This window comes from Corythoichthys intestinalis, chromosome 3 (genome assembly GCF_030265065.1).
Source record: "Corythoichthys intestinalis isolate RoL2023-P3 chromosome 3, ASM3026506v1, whole genome shotgun sequence".
NCBI classification, from domain to species: domain Eukaryota; kingdom Metazoa; phylum Chordata; class Actinopteri; order Syngnathiformes; family Syngnathidae; genus Corythoichthys; species Corythoichthys intestinalis.
The window spans coordinates 59,409,081-59,432,870 of NC_080397.1; the positions used below are offsets into that span (position 1 = coordinate 59,409,081).

The 23,790-nt window shown below is 41.4% G+C and overlaps 1 protein-coding gene across 3 annotated transcripts in view; it reads right to left on the minus strand.

Annotated features, from left to right (window-relative positions):
• Positions 1–291: 291 nt before the first annotated feature.
• The window catches only part of LOC130913269 (dynein axonemal heavy chain 10-like), a 130,626-nt gene continuing 107,127 nt past the window's right edge, over positions 292–23,790 (minus strand). For all 3 annotated transcript variants that reach the window (XM_057831735.1, XM_057831736.1, XM_057831734.1), the window contains 10 exons: positions 20,921–21,121; positions 13,197–13,406; positions 13,025–13,120; positions 12,779–12,950; positions 6,918–7,049; positions 6,633–6,844; positions 6,405–6,572; positions 6,150–6,330; positions 5,898–6,043; positions 292–2,872 (listed from right to left, as the gene is read on the minus strand). In XM_057831735.1, coding sequence (XP_057687718.1) covers positions 2,726–2,872; positions 5,898–6,043; positions 6,150–6,330; positions 6,405–6,572; positions 6,633–6,844; positions 6,918–7,049; positions 12,779–12,950; positions 13,025–13,120; positions 13,197–13,406; positions 20,921–21,121 — 1,665 coding nt within the window. In that variant the 3' untranslated portion in view covers positions 292–2,725. The remainder of the gene's footprint in view (positions 2,873–5,897; positions 6,044–6,149; positions 6,331–6,404; positions 6,573–6,632; positions 6,845–6,917; positions 7,050–12,778; positions 12,951–13,024; positions 13,121–13,196; positions 13,407–20,920; positions 21,122–23,790) is intronic.

Below are 23,790 nucleotides of genomic sequence, written 5' to 3' on the forward strand. Positions count from 1 at the left end.
CTCTTTTGTGTTTTTTCATTGCTAGTAAAATAAATGAAGATATTACTACCAAAGCATTTTGAACTGCAATCATTTTCTGAGAGAAATTGAGCATTACCTGAAAGAATTGCAGGTGTGCCAATACTTTTGGCCAGCACTGTATTTGTACACATTATTCCCTACCTGTTAAATAACTTCACCGAGTCCCCTGTTGCTCCCCAAACACCATATTTGTCTAATTTTTCAAGTAAAATTGAATGATTTATCATGTGGAGAGTCACAATCTGAAAACTGTTGTTTGTAGAAGTTTTTTTATTTCACATTTAAAATGTATATGACACCAAAAAGCATGTTTATTTCATACATCGTTAACTTGTGAAGCAATTCAGTCTCCCGGCCAAGCCGCACGGAAACGGTGCTCCGCTGAGACCGCTCCGTGGGTGAACCGGGAGGATCCAAAATTATGCGCGTTCCCCTCCTGTGTTAACCCTTTGTACTGACTCCCATGTTCCAAAAGTCTGAAGAAGACTCACCGAACACAGGTTGACAATTTATTCGTTGACAGTGGTCAAAAAACAAGGCAAAACAGACAATGGAGAGTAAATTCTGGATCCAGGGTCGTCAAAACAACGACTACATGGAAATGTTACCGAGCAGCGACCGTTTGTTATCTCAGGGTCCAGTCTTTTTGAAAGCTGTGGTGGAGTGAGCCGTGCCGAAGGTGTGGCTGGGTGTTGTCTTGGAATCATCCCTCTGTGGCCGGTTGGGTTCGTGCGTCGTCCTTCGTGGCTAGGACGTGGTTGCCGCAGCGACCGATGCTGGTCTTGACGTCCCAAGCGCCCGCAATCAACTTGTTATCCTGGCTGGGCAAGATGCTACTTGTTTTAGGATAGAGCGCCCCATTCTTTGTCTTGGAGTGGCTGGGAGAACTGATTGCGAGAGTTGGTGCGTCAATCTGGCTCGTGACGCACATGTTAGGCTTCTGTCATAAGATGGCGTTGTGTATCTATTATGCTTCTTTTCATTAAACTATGGTGTAAGTGCTATTTATTTTATATTAGGTGTGTTAGAGTAGTACAAACAGTCCTGCAGTACATATGAGAAACGAAACTATTCCCTGATTGATTATATTAAGTGTGTTAGTGTAATGCAAACAGTTATAGACCCTACTCACATGACGTCACGACCACGCCTCCGCGCCATATTTTCCGTCAGCTTGTCACGTTTACGCATTACCGCTACGTAAATTCCTCCTATTATGGCGTGTTTTTCTGTTCATTAATGTTAATAATCAAAATGGTGAAGTCGTGTGTGGCGGTTGGTAGCAGTAACAGAGAAGATAGACGGAGAGACTTAAAGTTCTACCGTATTCCGAGAGACCCGGAGAGGAGAGCGAGATGGATTGCTGCAATTCGACGAGAAAACTGGGCACCAAACGATCACCACAGACTACGTAGTAGTCATTTTATACCTGGTAAGATGCATTAAATATATATTTTGAGGGTTTTGGGCTGACAACCACAATTAAGATAATTGCGAGGCTAATCGCCGAAAACATAGTTTCAAATTCAAGATGCTTATTTCTTCCACCATCATTATTTTTTGAATAATATTTAGCTGGTAACAAGTGAAAGAAGCTGGCCTCGTCTACGGATCATCAGTTAAACAGGGGTGTCCAAACTTTTTGCAAAGGGGGCCAGATTTGGTGTGGTAAAAATGCATGGGTTACCTTGGCTGATTTACATAGAACAATATTTTTAAACACATTTTAGCAAGCCCTTCTGTGTGTCACATTTGCTTTATTATTTTTTTAAATTCATAATTTCAACAGTCTCGTCTTTGTGGCGTTCTCTTTCGACACACAGGTTCTTGCTAAATACTGCTGCTGTGAAATTAAACTAGCTTCAAGTTGCTATAATTTCTCGCTGCGTATCTTCCTTGTAATGTTGTCGTACATGTCAGCGTGTCTTTGAAAACAGCGACTCTCTGCAAATGAGGCAGACACAGTTGTTGCGTATTGTATTGAAAAAATAGTCCGATATTCACCTATCCTTGAAGCGTCGGCCATCGCAGTCAACTTTTTTTTTAATTGATTGTCGCCATTTTAGAAAATTGAAAGTAAAGGGTCACACGGGGTAATGTTGCTTAGAGTGCTGCTCTTAAAGTTTTTCAAAGTTCCGTGAGAATAGGCTGAGTTTCTGTGGACAACATAGTTGTAGATATCAGGGTAGCAGATGTCAGGCAGAGACGGCGAATACAGCGGGTCGAAAAATATCGATTTAGGCATCAAATATGGATCTGGCGAATGGATAAACTGAAGTTTTTCCACATAACGCCTTTTATGCAACGCATCCAATGAGTTTACAGCGTCTGAAAGCACCCGGGCTTCCGTGAATTGCACTATAAATTGCACGACAAATTGAAACCATTGAGAATACGGATAAACAATGACGGACAATATGGCGGCCGGATACAGCGACACGTCATTCTGTGACGTTGGTGAGTAGGGTCTATATGGTGTGTGCGAGAAAGGTAACTATTCCCTTCACTTGAAATAGCTACCTCCAGGGTACTGCTGACCAAGAAGAGAGCAGGATGGAGGGTGAAAGGCTGTAAGAGCATGAACCAGAAAAACATAATTTTTAAAATTAAAAATCCGATCCTTTTTACCCAATTCCGATCTTCTGAAAAATGGCACGATCGTCCTGATTTCCAATCACGAGATCGGATCGGGACATCCCTAGTTTTAGTCAGTATTAAGAGCTAAAGAGACACCCTGGAGCACCCAGTGTGAGAGGTGTTGTGTAGTGAACAGATCAGCCTCAAAAACCAAACCCACGCCCATTGCATTCCTCCGTAGTGATGTAGTGTACACTGGTGTTCGCAATGTATTCTGTGGAGAAACAAATAAACATTAGGATAAAACAGGTTGTGTAAAAGTTAGCGCTGTCAAATTTATCGTGTTAACGGGCGGTAATTAATTTTTTCAATTAACCACGTAAAATATTTGACGCAATTAACGCATGCACGGAATGACACGTTCCGACTGTGGTTCTCCCAAGGTTTCTCATTTTTTCCAAAGGGTGTTTGGAGTTTTTCCTTGGCGACATGGATGGTCTAAGGATGAGGGATGCCCAGGACTTGGACTTTATTTAATTCATCTACTGTTTCTGACTGTGTATCATATTGGCTCTGCAAAGCCCTTTGAGACAACCTTGTTGTGATATAGGGCTATACAAATAAAATTGAATTAAATGTGTTAGTACAGTACAGACGTGCTTGTGAACGCGACCACCGTGTCCCTCCTTTGCACATTGTGTTGCAGGGACGTTTGTAAAAAATGCCTCTGTGATGCAAATTTGGGACGCCAGTGATGGAGAGCTGCAACCCGCCACATTGATATTGTGACCCGTCACACAAAGATGAATGAATATACCTGCAGTGTTGGGAAAGTTCATTTTCTACATGAACTAGTTCAAATTGCAGTCCACAAATTTTAAAATGAACTGTTCAGTTCATAGTTCATAATTCAAAATTTTGAACTAAAGTTCATGGTTCCAAAAAATGAACTTTTGTAGTTCAGTTCTTTTTGTTCGCCAAAAATTGTTGCAAGCTATTATTGGCAGTGTCCATATAGAACCACAGACAGCAATTCATGTATCCTTTTTAACACTGAAACTATGTGTCAGATTCATCTTCATATTCAATTTCAAATCCTTGTCCAACCAGGGTTAACACTAGCAGTGAGGGGGCAGCCCTCAGGTTACTGGGATTTCCATAATGCTTTGCTGCCACTCATTCAGTCCACACAATAGCAACTCTACAGCTTTTATCTACAGTATATTTTCATAAGCATAAGCAAAACCTTGCTGCTATTGTGCTGCCACAATATACTGCAGAACTAGGTTGTCTAGCTGCGGCTGTGAGAGACAGAAAACGGGGCCACTTTGGTATGCTGTTAGCGGTATTTGGGTGGCAGAGGTACTGCTCTGGCCAACCGTTGCCGTCTCTTTCTTAATCGCACATGCTCGCAGTCGCAGATACAGTGCCTTGCAAAAGTATTCCACCTGTGTGTAATCAAGTCTCCGTATAAATGCACCTGCTCTGTGATAGTCTCAGGGTTCTGTTTAAAGTGCAGAGAGCATTATGAAAACCAAGGAACACACCAGGCAGGTCCGAGATACTGTTGTGGAGAAGTTTAAAGCCGGATTTGGATACAAAAAGATTTCCCAAGCTTTAAACATCTCAAGGAGCACTGTGCAAGCCATCATATTGAAATGGAAGGAGCATCAGGCCACTGCAAATCTACCAAGACCCGGCCGTCCTTCCAAACTTTCTTCTCAAACAAGGAGAAAACTGATCAGAGATGCAGCCAAGAGGCCCATGATCACTCTGGTTGAACTGCAGAGATCTACTGCTGAGGTGGGAGAGTCTGTCCATAGGACAACAATCAGTCGTACACTGCACAAATCTGGCCTTTATGGAAGAGTGGCAAGAAGAAAGCCATTTCTCAAAGATATCCATAAAAAGTCACGTTTAAAGTTTGCCACAAGCCACCTGGGAGACACACCAAACATGTGGAAGAAGGTGCTCTGGTCAGATGAAACCAAAATTGAACTTTTTGGCCACAATGCAAAACGATATGTTTGGCGTAAAAGCAACACAGCTCATCACCCTGAACACACCATCCCCACTGTCAAACATGGTGGTGGCAGCATCATGGTTTCGGCCTGCTTTTCTTCAGCAGGGACAGGGAAGATGGTTAAAATTGAGGGGAAGATGGATGCAGCCAAATACAGGAACATTCTGGAAGAAAACTTGTTTGTATCTGCACAAGACCTGAGACTGGGACGGAGATTTATCTTCCAACAGGACAATGATCCAAAACAAAGTCAAATCTACAATGGAATGGTTCAAAAATAAACGTATCCAGGTGTTAGAATGGCCAAGTCAAAGTCCAGACCTGAATCCAATCGAGAATCTGTGAAAAGAGCTGAAGACTGCTGTTCACAAACACTCTCCATCCAACCTCGCTGAGCTCGAGCTGTTTTGCAAGGAAGAATGGGCAAGAATGTCAGTCTCTCGATGTGCAAAACTGATAGAAACATACCCCAAGTGACTTGCAGCTGTAATTGGAGCAAAAGGTGGCGCTACAAAGTATTAATGCAAGGGGGCCGAATAATATTGCACGCCCCACTTTTCAGTTTTTTGTTAAAAAAGTTTAAATTATCCAATAAATTTTGTTCCACTTCACAAAAAAATTAAAATTTTATATCTTTATGTTTGAAGCCTGAAATGTGGCAAAAGGTTGCAAGGTTCAGGGGGCCGAATACTTTTGCAAGGCACTGTACCTAGCAAGGCTTGTCGCATGCTTTATTTCGATGTGCCGTTTAAGGTTGGCTAAAGACTTACCGACGTACGGACGGTCTTCTTCAATCCAGGTGGACAAAGTTTACAAGTAAACATTATATTTTTGCCATCCGGGTCGGTACTGACTTTTTCGTAAAACTCTTTTAAATGCTGGTACTGTGTAGAAAGTTGCTCTGAGCGGGCCGGGTTTCGAGAGCTGCCAGCTTCTGTGTCCATGCTGCCGTTGTTGTGATGATGTATTTGGTTAAACAATACGGCCGTGACTGGCAGCTTGGGTTGCCAGGTTGGATAATTTTCCGCTATTAAGGTTAATTTTTTTATTGTGTGTTTTTAGCCTATGGCTTTATATGCAGTTTTGTCGGTAAGGCTCTAAATGTGATGAACTCATGAACGAAGTTATGCGCACCGCTCACAACCGCTAGAATGAGCGCGTTCACAGTAACGGTCATGAGACAGAAATATGATGCGTTCAATTCACGTTCGCCCAAAATATGAACGTGTTCATGAACGATCGTTCATTGAACGCGCTCATGCACAACACTGTATACCTGTAACCTCAGGCGTTGCATCTCTATGGGGATGACCCTGAGAATAGGCAGCTGCACCTCAAGAATCTTTGGTTTGCTCCTTACTAGGCAGCCCATTTCCATATCCCAGTCAGCTCCTTCCAAGTACAAACCAGACACAAAAAAGCCTGAAAGAAATGGCACATGAACGCTTTCAAGGAAGGCTCCAATTTAACTGTAGACGCACTAAAGTTGAATTAGTGACACACGATGTGAAGTGTTTCGGACCATTACCCTGCGCAGGTCGGTCAGAGACTTCTTCCTCTTCGCGGTAGCGGGATACTTCAGTGTAAAGTGTGGAAAGATCTAGAGGCCAACCATTTTTTCTGCATGTAGCTTGAACTTGGGCAGTAAGGTAGGATTCTGGGATGTGGAGTCCTGACAACCACATGACCTTTGGCTCTGCTGCCTCCACCTTTGGATAAACAGAATTGTTAAAATGATTTTGTAATGTACACAAATGGTGATAACATCGAAATTCGTCCTCACCCATGATTTATACTGCTCAAATCGCCTCTTGAAATGTATCATCCAGTTGCCCAGGGACTTAAGCGTGTCAGGTGCCAACTTCTTCCAAATATTAGGAATCTTGCCATTGAAAAGGGCCCGAGCAACTTCATCCAACTCACTGCTCATGCCCACTTCCCCAGCCAAGGCCTACACACACCAGTCCATCAAAACCACGGTAAGTACCAACTGTGCGTGCTTCTTTCTCACCCTTTGAAGCTCAGCCAGAGCTCGCTTCATGCGGACCAATAGCTTGTTGAAGCGCCCCAGTTCTTGGAGAAGCACTACAGATGTTGGCGAGATCTCAACACCAAATTTCTTACGGATAACATCCAGGTCAAATATTGCAGGCAATCTGTTCTGAATGTCCTGGGCCACTTGAGTGATGTATTCATCTCTGCTGATGCTTCCACTAGACTCACCTGGGGAAGACAGAAGTGGTGGTGAAATAGCAAGGAGCAATAGATAACACAATTGAGATCTGAGCCATCATACCTGTCTGAGGTTGCAGGTCTATCAGATGCAACCACATGTCTTTAGCCGCTTGTGTGTTGTATCCTATCTCTGCATTGGAATGAAGGCCCATCACCTCCGGGGTGTTTGCCAATGGCAGAGACTCAATTTCATCTGTAACCAGTAAACATTGCTGAGGTCCTAAAACTAAGGGCGCTTTCACACTGTTTGGTCGTTTTAAACGGAGCAGAGTTGTTTTTCTCAGACAGTCCGCTTCGTTTCGCAAGGGCGCTTTCACACTGGACTTAGGCTACGTTCATACTAGAGCAGGGCGGTTAACCGAAAATTTACCGTTACCGAAATTCTTCACGATGACCGACGTAATTCTGACCATGTCGGTAAATTCGGTAATTTAATAAAAGAAGAAAATATAGTCTTTTCATCCCGCTCTGACTCTGTTGTTCGGCTATGTTCATTCCCCTTTAAGAAAGTAGACAGTGTGCTTACGTTTGGAGTCACATGGTTTTCAGGAAGCCAATCAAACAGAAGCCCAGTAGGCTAACGCTAGCTGCTAACGCTAGCGGCTAACGCTACAAGTAAACGGGATGAAGTCGGGCTTAAGTTAGCTTCGCCAAACTTTCACCCGACATTAAGTAAACTCTTGACGGGTTCCAGATAGGGATGGAAAAACCGAGGCTTTCTGAAACAATGAACCACTTTTAAGACAATTGCCCTAAATTGAATCACTGTTTGACACACTGCAAGAGCCCCATCTACTGGATAAATAGTGCACGTTTCTTTTTAAAAGTAAAGTTGACAAATTGCCTCAGCATTACATACAGTATCTTCAATGGAATTAAGTGGATGTCGTCTATTTCAACCAGGAGATCGTGTCGTCATTAAGTGTGATTTACACCATTAAAGTTGACCTCTTTAAGCCTGTGTCATTGCTTATCTGTGAAGATGTGTTCAAAGCAGTATTTGTAATACACGACAGTGCTAGTCTTGTAAGTGGCTCGTCCTAGATGACGGGGAGTAACTATGTATTGTTTATTTTTTGTAAAAATTTACAGTACAGTAAGCACAGTGCTTGGGAACAGGAATATTATTTATTGAATACTGTAAGGATTTCCAAAATCATGAGATGTAAATAATTGAGCCGAATAAAAGAAAGGAAAGGTTTGTGAAACATTTTATTTTTTAATTAAGTATAATTTCTGGGGGGCGAGTGAATGTGTCGTATTTGTATCTATTCTAAATATCTAAACGTATGCCACTATCTAGTGTATAACAATGCGGAATGAATTTAATGAAATTCAAGTGATGATATTTTTCAAGTCATACAAGCTGTTATAAATGTTCACACAAGAATTCTTATTGTTTTCCAAGATTTTTTTAAATACTTAATGTTTAGACTGCATGTGCAATTGTTAAATTGAAAGCTGGTAAATAAATTTAACGAGAAACTGTTAATTTGTATTCCATGCATTGATTCAAATTTTCAAATTATATAACAGTTTGCTTGGGCGAATTTATCGTCATTTATCGTTATCGAGGTAAATCTGCTCAATTTATCGTGATACGTACTTAAGGCCATATCGCCCAGCCCTAGTTCATACTACAGGTCTTAATGCACGAATCCGATTTTTTCTCATATCCGTTTTTTGGGCGTGCCCGTTCAGACTGCCTTTATCCATTGAGACCGTTCAAGTATTACGCATGCGCACTAATTCGCAGTCCGACACGCGCTAAGCAAGAAGAACCGCATGCGCAGAAGCATCAAAACAAATGACACACGTCATCCGTCATTCCAGGGATATCATATTTTGCTTTTCAAAAGGAGGACACAAATAACAAACATAAATAATCCCCGTTTAGGCTTATATTCAAAGTAGGGCTGTCAAAATTATCGCGTTAACGCGCGGTAATTAATTTTTTTTTAATTAATCACGTTAAAATTTTTGACGCAATTAACGCACATGTCCCGCTCAGACAGTATTCTGCCTTTTGGTAAGTTTTACAGCTAGACTTTTTGTGCTGTGTAAAAGCGAACTCTTGTGGTCGCTTTGCGACATGGTTTTTTGTTTTCTTGCCAGTTCAATATGGCTGCAGGACGTCTCGGGCTGACGCCTACGTTGTAATGTTGTGCTTATATGATCCTTGGACAAGATTTGTCCGTAAGTATGGTCATTGTAAAGAATGTACATATTATGTTAGTAAGCGAAATGTTATATTTTTTGTATGAGACGCTTTTTGTTCATGTTTAGTGAAACTGTATAGCGTGCTAAGCTAACGTTGTTGCTAATGCAATGCTTGTGTACTTTTTTTTTTTGTAGTTTTACGACGGTCTATAGAGGACAATGGTTTGAGGCCATTTTATTAATAAATCAGATGAAAAAGGAAGAAGTCTGATTATTAAGGCGTCGTTCACTAGCTGTCTGGCTTTGGAAAAAGTACACGCTTCGGAGTGAGGACAGCATAGACAGACTAAATGACAGTAGAGTGAAATGTTGAATGTATATATCCATCTTGTGTCTTATCTTTCCATTCCAACAATTTATTTTACAGAATATATATAGAATTTACAGAAAAATATGGCATATTTTATAGATGGTTTGAATTGCGATTAATTATGATTAATTAATTTTTAAGCTGTAATTAACTCGATTAAAAATTTTAATCCTTTGACAGCCCTAATTCAAAGTTTATATGGATCGATAGCATGCACGCACTGTCCGTGCACGTCACACACGGGCAGTTTGCCCCGACTCTCTCTCGGCCGTGTAAGCAATGTTGAAATATTGCTCACTTGTAACAGAGAAAACTGAGCATTCTCAGGCTTATCCTCAACCCATTTTTATTTTTTATGACTGTTGTGAAGCCCAGCCCTTCCCCAAAAGCCGTGTTTACTGCAAGCTAGGCGCTAATAACGCACAGGTGCATCGCTACGGTAACGACTCTATCGCTATTTGATGACGTAATTGCTGCATGAAATCCGATTTGCGAGACTGGACAGTACAGACCGCCGCGACAGTCTGGAAAAATGTGGCCCAGATCGGATTTAGACCACATACGAAAGTGACCCAGATCGGATTTGAAATGGTCCCGTTCTATGCGACTTGTCACGTTCAGACCGTCAAGTTAATGCCTCACTCGAGTCGGAAAAACACGAAAAAATTGGATTCGTGCATTAAGACCTGTAGTATGAACGTAGCCTAAGAGGACTAGGGTCCGGTTGGGGAACTACTTCGCAGCAACAGTTGAAAATTAGTTGTTGAAAAAGTTCAGCACTCCCACTGCGCCAACCGAACTTTCCGAGTAGCATCTCGTGGATGAAAGGCGGACTCATTGATTGGGCAAATAGAAGAGGAAATACCTCCTTCCTGGGAGGGGAAGGAGCGTGGAGCTTTACAGTGTGGTGCTGTGACACTGCACGTAATGTAGCATAGCATTATTTTTACATGTTAAACTGTACTTTTTTTTTTTTTTTTTATCACTCTCTTAAAGGGGATGTTGCGGCAAAGGGGGTGTGAGACATCAATAGAAGCGTTATGCGCCAAGATAACAAATATTGATAAAGTTCACAAAAAAATCAATCACATTAATGAGCAATTATCGAAAATAGATCGAAAATGACGAACATTACCGAAAGTGTTCCGGAAACAGCCGAATGGGGCGGCGACGTCACGACAAGTGATTGAAAGTCGAGGCGGAGCTAGGTGCCATTGTTTTTTAACGACGAGAGAGTAGCGTTGGGGTTTGTTTGACCAAAACATCACAACAATGGTTCAAAATTGTTATGCCAACCAGCAAGACTCATGACATAATCACCAAACGTTACAGACACACCTCCTTATTTGTACAAGCAAGGCCGAGCCATCTGTTTAGCGTGCATTTCTCTACACAACTTTTGTTCTGTCATTGAATGCACCCAGAAATTTCTGAAATTAAAACTGCACAGTATTGATCTCTTGCCTCCAGTCTTTATTTTGCAATCCAGTCTAGCCGTCCCACCTGAAAACGAACACGCAGAGGACCTGAAAGACTGCCTCCAACAGCAGGAAGCTGTGCCTTGACTTTAGCCTTTTTACTGTTGGCTCATGATTGTAGCGTTGGTGGCCAGTGTCAGTCTCTTGTCTCAGCTTTTCCTTCTGGGATGCAACTTTCTTCCGGATGCTTGGTGGAGCAATCTCACTAAGTAGGTATAGGTCATCAACCTTTGTAGGCTTCAAGCAGCCAGTGATTGCACGGCAAGCAGAATTTAGCGCTGCATCCATCCTGGTGGCATGGACCGAGATATGTAAGCCAGCAAGCTACTAATATAGCAAATCTCCATTCAAAATTCTACTCTATGCATTTTTTATAAGCAGGTCAAAATTTGAGACCACGCTGCCCTTTGGTCTGTTGTATTCCCTCATACCAAGTGCGAGTCAACCTTCGACTGAGCAAACCAGATCCTCCTCCCATCAGATCGAGGACTAGCAGTTAAAAGAGAGGGATTAAGCCTGTAAATTTGGAGCAAACCAGTCCAAAAGCTGGTTTAAAAAGCCACTTTGCCTAGATTTAATCAGCATACGAAAATAGAGCTTTGGTTTCTTTACATTCGCCAAACCCCATAGATTTACTCACCCTTGGGTTCGATTGAACCCGGGTAAAGAACCACTGGTCTAATATGAAAGTGCCCTTAGGTCAGTGCCTAATTTGTAAATCATAAGGTGCCGGAACGCAAAGTACATATGACAGCGCAGGGATGACGACACGGTCACAGGGCCCGGAACATACACAGAAAACGGTGCTGAAAACAAAACGCAAATGTCCACTTGCCATGCTGAGGGACTTTTTTTTTGTGCTTTTCTGACTCATTTTGAACCATCTTCTTTCTTTTTGAAAAACCATTTGATCCTGGCTGCTTGCTCCCCAGATGCCGCAAATTTCAAAAGTTTTTTTTCCTTCTTATGATAACGATAACAATATTAATAACACATTTTATTTGAAAGCGCCTTTCTCATTTAAAAAACAATTAGACAAAGACTACAAAGAGTAAAAATAAGTATAAAACGTTCAAAACAATAAGAATACTAATGTATGAAAATAATTTGCAGAACAGTAAAACATAAAGAAATCAGGGATTATTATGGATATGCGAGTCTGAACAGGTGAGTTTTGAGTTTGGATTGAAAAAAAGGGGAGTGAGTCTGTGTTCCTGTGTTTCTTATGTCAGGGGCGTGATTTGTTGGTCCAGCTTTTCAGTGCATCAACAAATCTCCGACTCTTTCAAATGACGTTAAATTTTTATAAACAACATGCAATTATTGGGATTTGTTCTGTAAATGAATTTATGCATATTCTTATTTTATTTCATACTGTAATGTCCGTAACTATGTGGAATATTCTGTTTTCCGAGGCACGCTGAAGTGCACACAACGTGAGGCACAGCCTGGCGAGAGCCCCAAGCTGTATTCGTGCTGTTAGCTCCATGTGTTAATAAAGAAAGTTGTCAACACGTCGTGTGTTCGATACCTTTGTCAACAAAAAGCTCAAAACAAGACATTTAAGAGACGCTGGGACTGGAGATCTGTGAGCAGTAGGAAGCGAGGGGGAGACGGGCGAGAAGCAAAAGTTTGCGGTCGAATGTGACGGCAGTCCGCTGTTATTTTGTTTATTGTTTTCTTATTGTTGCCACAATAAAGTTGAGAAAGCCATAAAAAACGCCTCTCCTTCTTTCCCAACGTTTTTTTATCATTATTTTTATTTTCTATGCACGAGAGGTGCCGGATCTGCCCAAATAAGTCCAGGAACACAGGGAGGCCAAAATCAAGAGGTGCCGGATCTTGTTCCGGCATGATCCGGCTCAAATTAACCCCTGCTTTAGGTTATCTAGAACAATGCAAATAAATGCTTACCCGTGTATACTGCCTTTGGTCCGTTTGGTGGAATTTTGTAGTGTACATCATTGTTTTTGAAAAAGTGAAACTGGCAAAAGTCATAAAAGAGGAAGTCTCCAAAATACTCATCCATGTAGACATTGAGGATCCTGCGGTCAAAACTATCAATGACTCGTCCACCGTACATCACCTGTGAAGTGTAAACATTTATAGTATAATATACAAAAAAATATATACGTATATATTTAGTAAGTTTTTCTTTACCTCGCCTATTAGGTACTTGATACTTCTCCAAGGAATGCTGTTCCCTCTTTGTTTGTGAGCTTTGGTCAGGTAGGTGTTCAAGATCTCCAAACACACCTGTTAGGCACAATTTCAATACTGAGGCAATTCAACCCAGTTCCGACAAGTCCAATTCATTTTTAATACCATTTACCGAGAAATCAGATTCGCTGAAGTCATAGGGGACATTCCAGCCAATTTTACCATACTTGCGCCTCTCTTGCACCACAGCGTGGAAGAAAGACAGCACATAGACCAGACTACAAAAGGCAGGGTGTGGGCATCCAGCCATCATTTCATGGGAGATTTTAGAGTAGGTGGCTCTCATGTTGAGTTTGATGCCATTGGGAGCCTCAGTGACAACCTGCAACAGCACATCGTCATATACAATGTATTACAAAAGTGAGTACACCCCTCGCATTTCTGCAGATATTTAAGTATATCTTTTCATGGGATAACACTGACAAAATGACACTTTGACACAATGAAAAGTAGTCTGTGTGCAGCTTATATAGTAGAGGTAATGTATTTTCCCCTCATAATAACTCAAAACATAGCCATTAATATCTAAACCCCTGGCAACAAAAGTGAGTACACCCCTAAGTGAAAGTTGTCAATATTAACAGACAGTACAACATGTCAACTGTCAATATTTTGTGTGGCCACCACTATTATCCAGAACTGCCTTTACTCTCCTAGGCATGGAGTTGACCATAGCTTCACAGGTTGCTGCTCCACGACGACGTTGCGGAGCTGCCGGATATTTGAGACTTTGCGCACCTCCACCTTCTACTTGAGGATCCCCCATAGATGTTCTATTGGGTTCGAGTCTGGAGACATGCTTGGCCAGTCCAATGCCTTTACCCTCAGCCTCTTCTGTAAAGCAGTATTCATCTTGGAGGTGTGTTTGGGGTCATTGTCATGCTGGAACATTGCCCTGCGACCCAGTTTCTGAAGGGAGGGGATCATGCTCTGCTGCAGTATTTCACAGTACATGTTGGAGTTCATGTTTCCCTCAATGGAATGTAACTCTACAACACCCGCAGCAATTATGCAGCCCCAGACCATGACATTCCCACCACCTTGCTTGACTGTAGGCATGACACACTTATCTGTCTACTCTTCACCTGGTCGCCGCCACAGATGCTTGACACGATCGGAACCAAATAAATGAATCTTCATCTCATCAGACCATAGGACATGGTTCCAGTAATCCATGTGCTTTGTTGACATGTCTTTAGCAAACTGTTTGCGGGCTTTCTTGTTGAAGGGAATAGTTACCTTTCTCGCACACACCATATAACTGTTTGCATCACTCTAACACACTTAATATATTCAATCAGGGAATAGTATTGTTTCTCAGATTTCCGGTAGGACTGTTTGCATTACTCTAACACACCTAATATAAAATAAATACCACTTATACAATAGTTTAATGAAACAAAGCAGAACAGAGGGCATAAAAGATACACAACGCCATCTTATTACAGAAGCCCAACGCGTCATGAGCAAGATTGACGCACCAACTCTAGCAATCAGTTCTCAGTTCTCGCGGGCACTCCAGGACAAAGAGCAGGGCGCTCTGTCCTAAAACAAGTAGCATCGGCTCGGATCGGATGCCGACATGGGCAAAAAAAAAGTGCATCGGTATCGGATCGGCCAACACGGAAAAATTCCGATCCAGACTTCGGATCCAGTTTTTTAAAATTTTTTTGCAGCGCACCGATTTACATAATCCATTCCAGTTTTTGCTTCGGTTTCCCTAAACTCCGGTCCGTATTTTACGGCACACCTTCAACACACTACATTTACATTACCGTCTTCCAATTTACCGAGAGACTTTATTGGTAAAAATGTCAGCTGTGTGGGATCATTTCACCTTAAAGGAAGGCGAAGACGAAGACGAAGAGGCAGAGTGCAACATATGCCACAATAAAGTCAAGCGTGGTGGTAAAGCTGTAAGAAATTTTAATACAACCAACCTAATCAAGTATTTAGCGAAATACCACCACAAACAATACAAGAAGTATGTTAAGAAAACCGAAGACAAAAAGAAAGGTCCTACGCAACTAACACTGGCATAAACTTTTGCTATGCGTGACAAATGCGTGACAAATGCGTGGCACTCAACAGTCCGAAAGCCGAGGGAATAACAAGAGTCATTGCCGAAGAATTAATTCTGGATGACGAGCCATTATCTCTCGTGAGTAAAGACGCACCATCCAACACTTCGAACCACGGTACAACATGCCCAGCCGTCATTACATCCTTGAGCGATTCGGCCGTGGAAGATTCGAGAACGATTCACAAACATCCAAATTCCAATTATTGAAATATGTCAAGTAAAGCGGAACTAATACACAGCGCGGACTTCAGGACGCAATGAGAAACGGACCGCATTGCGTCCCGAGAGTAAACATCATGCTTGTCATAGACCCGGGTAATGCCAATGCTCAACTCACGGCTTTAGCTCAACTCATGCCACTGGATAAAAACCACAAGAATACCTGACTGCTGCTGACAGCTGCTACAAACGACGTCAACATCGTTTTACTGTAGATAATAGATATCATATGTATATAGAACTAGATGCATTGAAGTATTGAAAACTAGTTGCGTTAGTAAACAGCCGCTATCTTAAAGCAGGAGACTTCCCTAGTAGGCTGTTGTGAACCTTCCAAGCGAACCTAATTAACTTTTTATCTAAAATACTCCTAAATCGGCAAAATCATGACTTGAATCTATCTTCAAAACAGTTTTAAAACTTTCACATGTCGAAAGTAGACAGAAGGGAAACTATGGAATAATGGCAGCAATTTTAACAACTTTAACAGTTGATTCGCAAAATTAAATGAATTGAATGTAGTTTAAAGCTACTGATACAGAATGGAGACTTGAGTATTTTATTTACTATTTTAAAATGTTCACTTGATACTGAAATAGTCGTTTATTTAAACCTGAGAGGCTTTTTATACAATTTTTGTAACTAATGCACGAAACATTAATAGCATCTAGTAGCTTGGGGGGTTTGTGGGATTTTCCACTGAGGTTGTTTGTGTGTTTTGTTTTTTTAAGACAGTTTACAATATTATTTGCACGTTTTACTGACTGACTATGCCATTTCTGTTTGTTATTTATAAAGTTTTGTGTTTGTCACTGAATAAACAGGTCAGTTTCTTGTTACCAACCGTTGTGTGTTATTCAAACTCACCTAATTCAGCTGGCTAGTTGTTATCAAGAGTACTAAAACCTTTTTCAACATGAGTCTGACAACTAAGTAAGGAGGCTAAATAACTAAACTTTAACAGATGCTCAGATAGGCCGGTATCGGTATCGGCCAGTATCGGTATCGAATCGGAAGTGCAAAAACCTGGATCGGGACATCCCTAATCGGCCGCCCAACCAGGATAACAACTTGATAGCGCGAGCGGCTTGGATGTCAAGACCTGCGTTGGTCGCCGTGGGAACCACATCCCAACCACGAAGGATGACGCACGAACCTGACCTGCCACAGAGGGATGATCCCAAGACAACACCCAGCCACACTTTCAGCCCGGCCCACTCCACCGCAGCTTTCAAAAAGAACTGAACACTTAGATAACAACAGTCGCTGCTCGGGAACATTTCTATGTAGCCATGTTTTGCCGACATTGGATCCAACACTGCCTCCCGTCGTCTGTTTTTGCCTTGTTTTTGACCACTGTCGACGAATAAATTGTCAACCTGTTTTCGGTGAGCCTTCTTCAAACTTTTGAAACATGGAGTCAGTACAAAGGGGGGAGTGAACGAGTGGAACTTGGCCCCCACCGGTTGGCTTGCAGGAGCGGTGCCAGCAGAACAGCATTTCGTTCGGCTGGCGCTGTGTCCGTGGCTTGGCGCGGGGGCCAAATTCCTTCATTGTGTACAGTCTTCAGAAGAGGCTTCCTCCAGGGGTGACGGCCATGCACACCAAGTTGATGTAGAGGGCGGCGTATGGTCTGAGCACTAACAGGCTGACCCCCCACCTCTTCAATCTCTGCAGCAATGGTGACAGCACTCCTGCGACGAGCTTTCAAAGAAAGCATTTGGACGTGACGCTCAGCACGTGCGCGCAGCTTCTTTCGACGACCAACCCGAGGCCTCTTCTGAGTGGACTCTGCTCTTTTAAAACGCTGGGTGATCTTAGCGACTGTGCTGCACCTTAGTTTCAGGGTGTGGCAATCTTCTTGTAGCGCAACAATACGTCTTATAAGATCCTCAGAGAGTTCTTTGCCACGTGGTGGCTTGATGGAACTTTAAGTGACCAGTATGAGAGAGTGTGAGAGCTGCACTACAAATTTGAACACACCTATACACACCTGGACCTAGAAACACTAACGAGTCACATGACATTTTGGAGGGAAAATGACAAGCAGTACTCAATTTGGACACTTAGGGATGTCGTTTCTGAGGGGTGTACTCACTTTTGTTGCCAGAGGTTAGATATTAACAGTGTTGTCAGTAACGTGTTAGTTAGTAACGCGTTACTGTAATCTGATTACTTTTTTCAGTAACGAGTAATCTAACACGTTCATTTTTCTACACCAGTAATCTGATTAAAGTTAGTTTCCTTAGTGTCTCTGCGTTACTATTTTTTCATTGCCTCATAACGTATGTAGAATGAAGAATATTGTAGTCATGTATGAAGAGCATTTTGAATAGAAAATGCTAAAATAAAAGGTTCCCGGTACGTGTTTCCATGACAACCTCTTAGCTATTTCCTGTTTTGGTCTCGCTTCACGTGTTGTGGGACTTGAGGCGGGTGGACATTCGCGGCATGTGTTGAGACGTTGCAAGAGAATGTTGATCTGTGGATATCCATGAATGAAGGTGAGTATTTTTCCTTCATTCTGGAGGGTATCAGCAAAAGGTTGGACCCCCTTCATGCGCGGCCGTTTCGTAGTTTTGCCGTAGCAATGACGGGCAGTCATCGCTCCAAGTTGGCAAGCTTTGTTTACATCATATGCGTGTTGCACATTTATGCCGTGAGGTGTTGTGTTCGTTTGGCATCTGTGGGATGTGTTGTAAGTCCGAGTGAGTGTGAAGTGCTTAGTTGCTGCCACGTTTTGTGGCCAAATTGACCGCGTGTGTGTTGAGAGGAGTACTTCCGGGTTGTTAATGTGCACGGCTGCACGCGCATCCGCGCTTGCCACCACCTTTGTGTTTATTGCACTGTACAATCCACTTGTGTGTTGTTGATTATTGTGCCGTCAGTTTGCATTGTTTTACATTGGCACTGATATGCTGTTAACCATAACCCGAAATTCAGAAGTTTTGACATTACGCTTAATCTTAGAGTTAGCGGGGTTTAATTGGTCGGTGGAGTTGATTTCAACAAATTCCAAGCAGTTTGTCAGATATTTGTTAGTTTCAGGGCTCCGGAGTGGCTAAGCTAGTGCGAAATTCTGATATTCCCCTTTAAATTCAATCATCGGAAAGTCAATTACATGTGATGACATTTTTCTGTTGTCATTCTTATGTTTAGGCGGCAAAGGGAGAAAAATGGGTAAAAAGTAACTGATAGATTACTTTTAAAGTAACTTAGTTACTTTGATAATGAAGTAATCAGTAAAGTAACTAAATTACTTTTTTTAGGCATAATCAGTAATTAAATTACTTTTTCAAGTAATCTGTGACAACACTGGATATTAATGGCTATATTTTGAGTTATTTTGAAGGGAAAATAAATTAACTATTATATAAGCTGCACACAGACTACTTTTCATTGTGTCAAAGTGTCATTTTGTCAGCGTTGTCCCATGAAAAGATAAACTTAAATATCTGCAGAAATGCGAGGGGTGTACTCACTTTTGTGATACACTGTATTGTCTAATGGCTTTACTGTAAGTATAACTTCGAAGTACAGTGTGTAGGTAGGGATGGAAATTTATGTTTCAAGTACAGGTAGTCTTCGGGTTATGAACGAGTTCCGTTCCTATGCTGGCGACGTAACCTGAATTTCTGCGTAAGTCGGAATTAACCCTTTAAGTACCCCTACAAATAACTATCCAATAGTATTGTATTTTGTTTAATGATGGAGGATACACACCCCTCAGGTGGCAGCGTAGGGTCTGGCTGGACTGTTGCCTTATATGACTAAAGACTAGGGCTGTCAAAATTACCGCGTTAACGGGCGGTAATTAATTTTTTTAATTAATCACGTTAAAATATTTGACGCAATTAACGCACATGCCCCGTTCAAACATTAAAATGACAGCAGTGTCATGGCCACTTGTTACTTGTGTTTTTTGTCTCCCTCTGATTGCGCTTTGGTGCGACTGATTTCATGGTTTTAAGCACCATGAGAATTGTGTAATTATTGACATCAACAATGGCGAGCTACTAGTTTATTTTTTGATTGAAAGTTTTACAAATTTCATTAAAACGAAAACATTAAGAGGGGTTTTAATATAAAATATCTATAACTTACTCACATTTATCTTTTAAGAACTACAAGTCTTTCTATCCATGGATCGCTTTAACAGAATTTTAATAATGTTAACGCCATCTTGTTGATTTATTGTTATAATAAACAACTACAGTACTTATGTACAGTATGTTGAATGTATATATCCGTCTTGTGTCTTATCTTTCCATTCCAACAATAATTTACAGAAAAATATGTCATATTTTATAGATGGTTTGAATTGCGATTAATTGTGATTAATACATTTTTAAGCTGTGATTAACTCGATTAAAAAATTTAATAGTTTGACAGCCGTACTAAAGACTGATTTATGCTTCTGTGTTCCTGTGAGGGCGGAGTCATTGCGCATTCAAAGTTCCGGGTCAAGGGAGGGTGTTGCTCTGTAATTCACTGCCATGCCACTAGAGGGGTGTGGCTCTGTCTTTGTACGGTTTTGGGGGACTCTTGTCGAATTCCTTTAGTTTTCCTCCGGTCATTGACAGCAATGGCAACGGAGATGGAACGTGTGTATTTGCAGCTGCAGCTCATCAATATTGCACAACAAATGTTGTTAATACCCACTTTGAAGCGTAGGTGACACAGAAGACGATTGCGAATCTTTGAAAAAGGCGGTGTTGTTGTGCTGAACCGGAAACAACGTTCCGAGCAGACCAATTACAATCCTTCAACGTTGACCTGTTGTCAGGATTTTTTGGAGTTGCACATCAGGCTACAGCGTAGGGTCGTAAATCAGGTCTGCGTTAACGGCGTAGGTCCGCCGTTGCCGCTACGCAGAAGCATAAATCAGCCTTAAGAATCAGACTCAAACATCTGACATGGATTAAGGATAGCTCCGCTCTGGTTTGGCCCACATAAGGCTGTAAGTTGTTTCAGCTATTTATTTTGTCTGCATTTGTAATTGAGTTCACAGCTACAGTTTGGGGAGTTACGTGTGAGCAATTTGCTATGAGAATTATAAATACGTTAGCATTCGTAGCATTTAAGCTAGCGGACTTTTGTTTGGCAAATTTGGCTAATTCAGTCTACTAAAATTACATATTGATCAGACTAGATGGACGTTTGGAAAACCAGTTGCTTTGTGTCTAGTGTTTCATTGTTTGAACATAAGTGTGCGTGTGTATATTTCAGCTTTCAAATTGTCAAAAGTGAAGGAAGTAGAAAGCTTCAAAAAGCACAATGGCCTTGTTTACTGTCTGTACAGCTGAACTACTTCACGTTTAGTAAGAACAGAACATGTCATATTGATAAAGTGAAGTAAAAAATAAGATACTCTGAGGTACAATAAGGTACTGTTTATGCGACTAAAACAAAAAACACTGGAGACAAAATGGCGGACGAAACCTTGGCGGTGTAAAGTCAAAATCGCGTGAGTTGGGTACGTCGTAACTCGGGGACTACCTGGAATTGAAACAAAAGAGATTTGGTTATATCACCTTTAGAGACTTTTGAAGAATGCCTATGGGAAAGTCATCAATAGGGTTGGTTGTCAACCACAGGCGAAAGTTGGGGTGAGGTTTGGTGATCCTCTCTATGCACTTCTCCAGCTCTTTTAACCATTTCACCAGCAGGTGGCAGTTCTGGAGCATCAACCACTGACCACGATTTGCTGCCAGCTCCAGAAGATGCAATGCCACCTTTGAAAGAACAGTCATTTAATATTTTTTTTCATTCCATTTTGGTTGGCAAGGTTTTCGAACAGTGGTTCTTAACCTTGCTCAAGGTACCGAACCCTTCGGAATAGATAATACAGCAATTTTTTTTCAAATTCAAAAAACAAATCAAATCTCAGCAAGCGAGCTAATCATTTTGCAAATTCCCAATCAAAATTCTTCTCATTTTGACAGCATGTACTATAAATAAGTCAAGTTTGAGACCACGCTGCCCATTGGTCTTTTGTATTCGTTCATGCCAAGGGCGAGTCAACCTTCCACTGAGCAAACCGGTTCCTCCTCCCATCAGATCGAGGACTAGCAGTCAAAAGAAATGGATTAGGTCTGTAAACTGGGAGAAAACCAGTCCAAAAACCTGGTCTACAAGGCCACTTTGCCAAGATTTAATCGGCTTACGAAAATAGGGCGCCGCATTTCTTTACCTTCGCCGAACCCCTTAGACTAACTCACCGAATCCCTGAGGTTCGGTCGAACCCAGGTTAAGAACCACTGCTTTAGATAAAGGTGCAAGTTCTTAGGTCAGTTATTGCTGATTGCCATTTCATATACGATAAATCCCTCTCAGAGTGATGAGCCATAGACTTCATAATGTATTGACAATCGCGGTGCCGATTCATAGGGGGCCTATCGCCGTCAAAGCTGAAAGAGTGGAAACACAGACAAAGAGCTATTTACAGTGAGGTAAATAAGTATTTAGTCAACCACTAATTGTCCAAGTTCTCCCACTTGAAAATATTAGAGAGGCCTGTAATTTTCAACATGGGTAAACCTCAACCATGAGAGACAGAATGTGGAAAAAAAAAACAGAAAATTACATTGTTTGATTTTTAAAGAATTTATTTGCAAATCATGGTGGAAAATAAGTATTTGGTCAATACCAAAAATTCACCTCAATACTTTATGTACCCTTTGTTTGCAATAACAGAGGCCAAACGTTTTCTGTGACCCTTCACAAGCTTTTCACACACTTTTGCTGGTATTTTGGCCCATTCCTCCATGCACATCTCCTCTAGAGCAGTGATGTTTTGGGGCTGTCGCTGGGCAACACAGACTTTCAACTCCCTCCTCACCCCGTGGCATCAAAATGATAACAAGAACGGTGAGCAAAAATACCAGAACCACACGGGGGGACCTAGTGGATGACCTACAGAGAGCTGGGACTACAGTAACAAAGGCACACAATGCGCCGCCAGGGACTCAAATCCTGCACTGCCAGACATGTCCCGCTGCTGAAGAAAGTACACGTCCAGGCCCTTCTGCGGTTCGCTAGAGAGCATTTGGATGATCCAGAAGAGGACTGGGAGAATGTGTTATGGTCAGATGAAACCAAAATAGAACCTTTTTGGTAGAAACACAGGTTCTCGCGTTTGGAGGAAAAAGAATACTGAATTGCACCATACCCACTGTGAAGCATGGAGGTGGAAACATCATGCTTTGGGGCTGTTTTTCTGCATACGGACCAGGACGACTGATCTGTGTAAAGGAAAGAATCAATGGGGCTATTATCGAGAGATTTTGAGTGAAAATCTCCTTCCATCAGCAAGGGCATTGAAGATGAGACGTGGCTGGGTCTTTCAGCATGACAATCTCCCCAAACACACAGCGAGGGCAACAAAGGAGTGGCTTCGTAAGAACTATTTCAAGGTCCTGGAGTGGCCTAGCCAGTCTCCAGATAGAAAATCTGTGAAGGGAGTTGAAAGTCCATGTTGCCCAACGACAGCCCCAAAACATCACTGCTCTAGAGGAGATCTGCATGGAGGAATGGATTAAAATACCAGCAACAGTGTGTGAAAAGCTTGTGAAGAGTGACAGAAAACATTTGGGCTCCGTTATTGCCAACAAAGGGTACATAACAAAGTATTGAGATGAACTTTTGGTATTTGGTCAATACTTATTTTCCACCATGATTTGCAAATAAATTCTTTAAAAATCAAACAATGTGATCTTCTGTTTTTTTTCCACATTCTGTCTCTAATGGTTGAGGTTTACCCATGTTGACAATTACAGGCCTCTCTAATATTTTCAAGTGGGAGAACTTGCACAATTAGTGGCTGACTAAATACTTATTTGCCCCACTGTATATGGGCGTAAAAAGTCTCGACTCTTGGTTGAAAGCAAAAAAACCCCCCCCCCAAAAAAAACGGGGAATGTTAGCATTTATTCTCTGTAAATATGTCGAATGTGATGCTAGTCTGTTAGCCAATGTGGCGGCCCCCATAGCACAACAAAGAGCTTTTTGTGTTTAAAATTCTTGTGAATAAATGCTTGTGAATAAATGATTTAGGGCTGCAGCTATCGAATATTTTAGTAATCGAGTAATCGACTGAAAATTCTATCGATTAATCGAGTAATCGGATAAAACAAATATATTTTTGGTGAAGAGCAATTATAAATCTACATGAGAAAACAAGACATTTCATCTAATCTTGAACCATTTTCAGTCAATCAATGTCTTTATTTTCGATGTATATTGTTGAAAACAGCCAACAATTGCATCTCAGATGTAACTAGAATTTAAAAAAAAGACTAATTCACTGATTTCACTCAAAAAACTTTTAGATCTTATTTAAAAAAAAAAAAAAAATATATATATATATATATATATATATATATATATATATATATATATATAT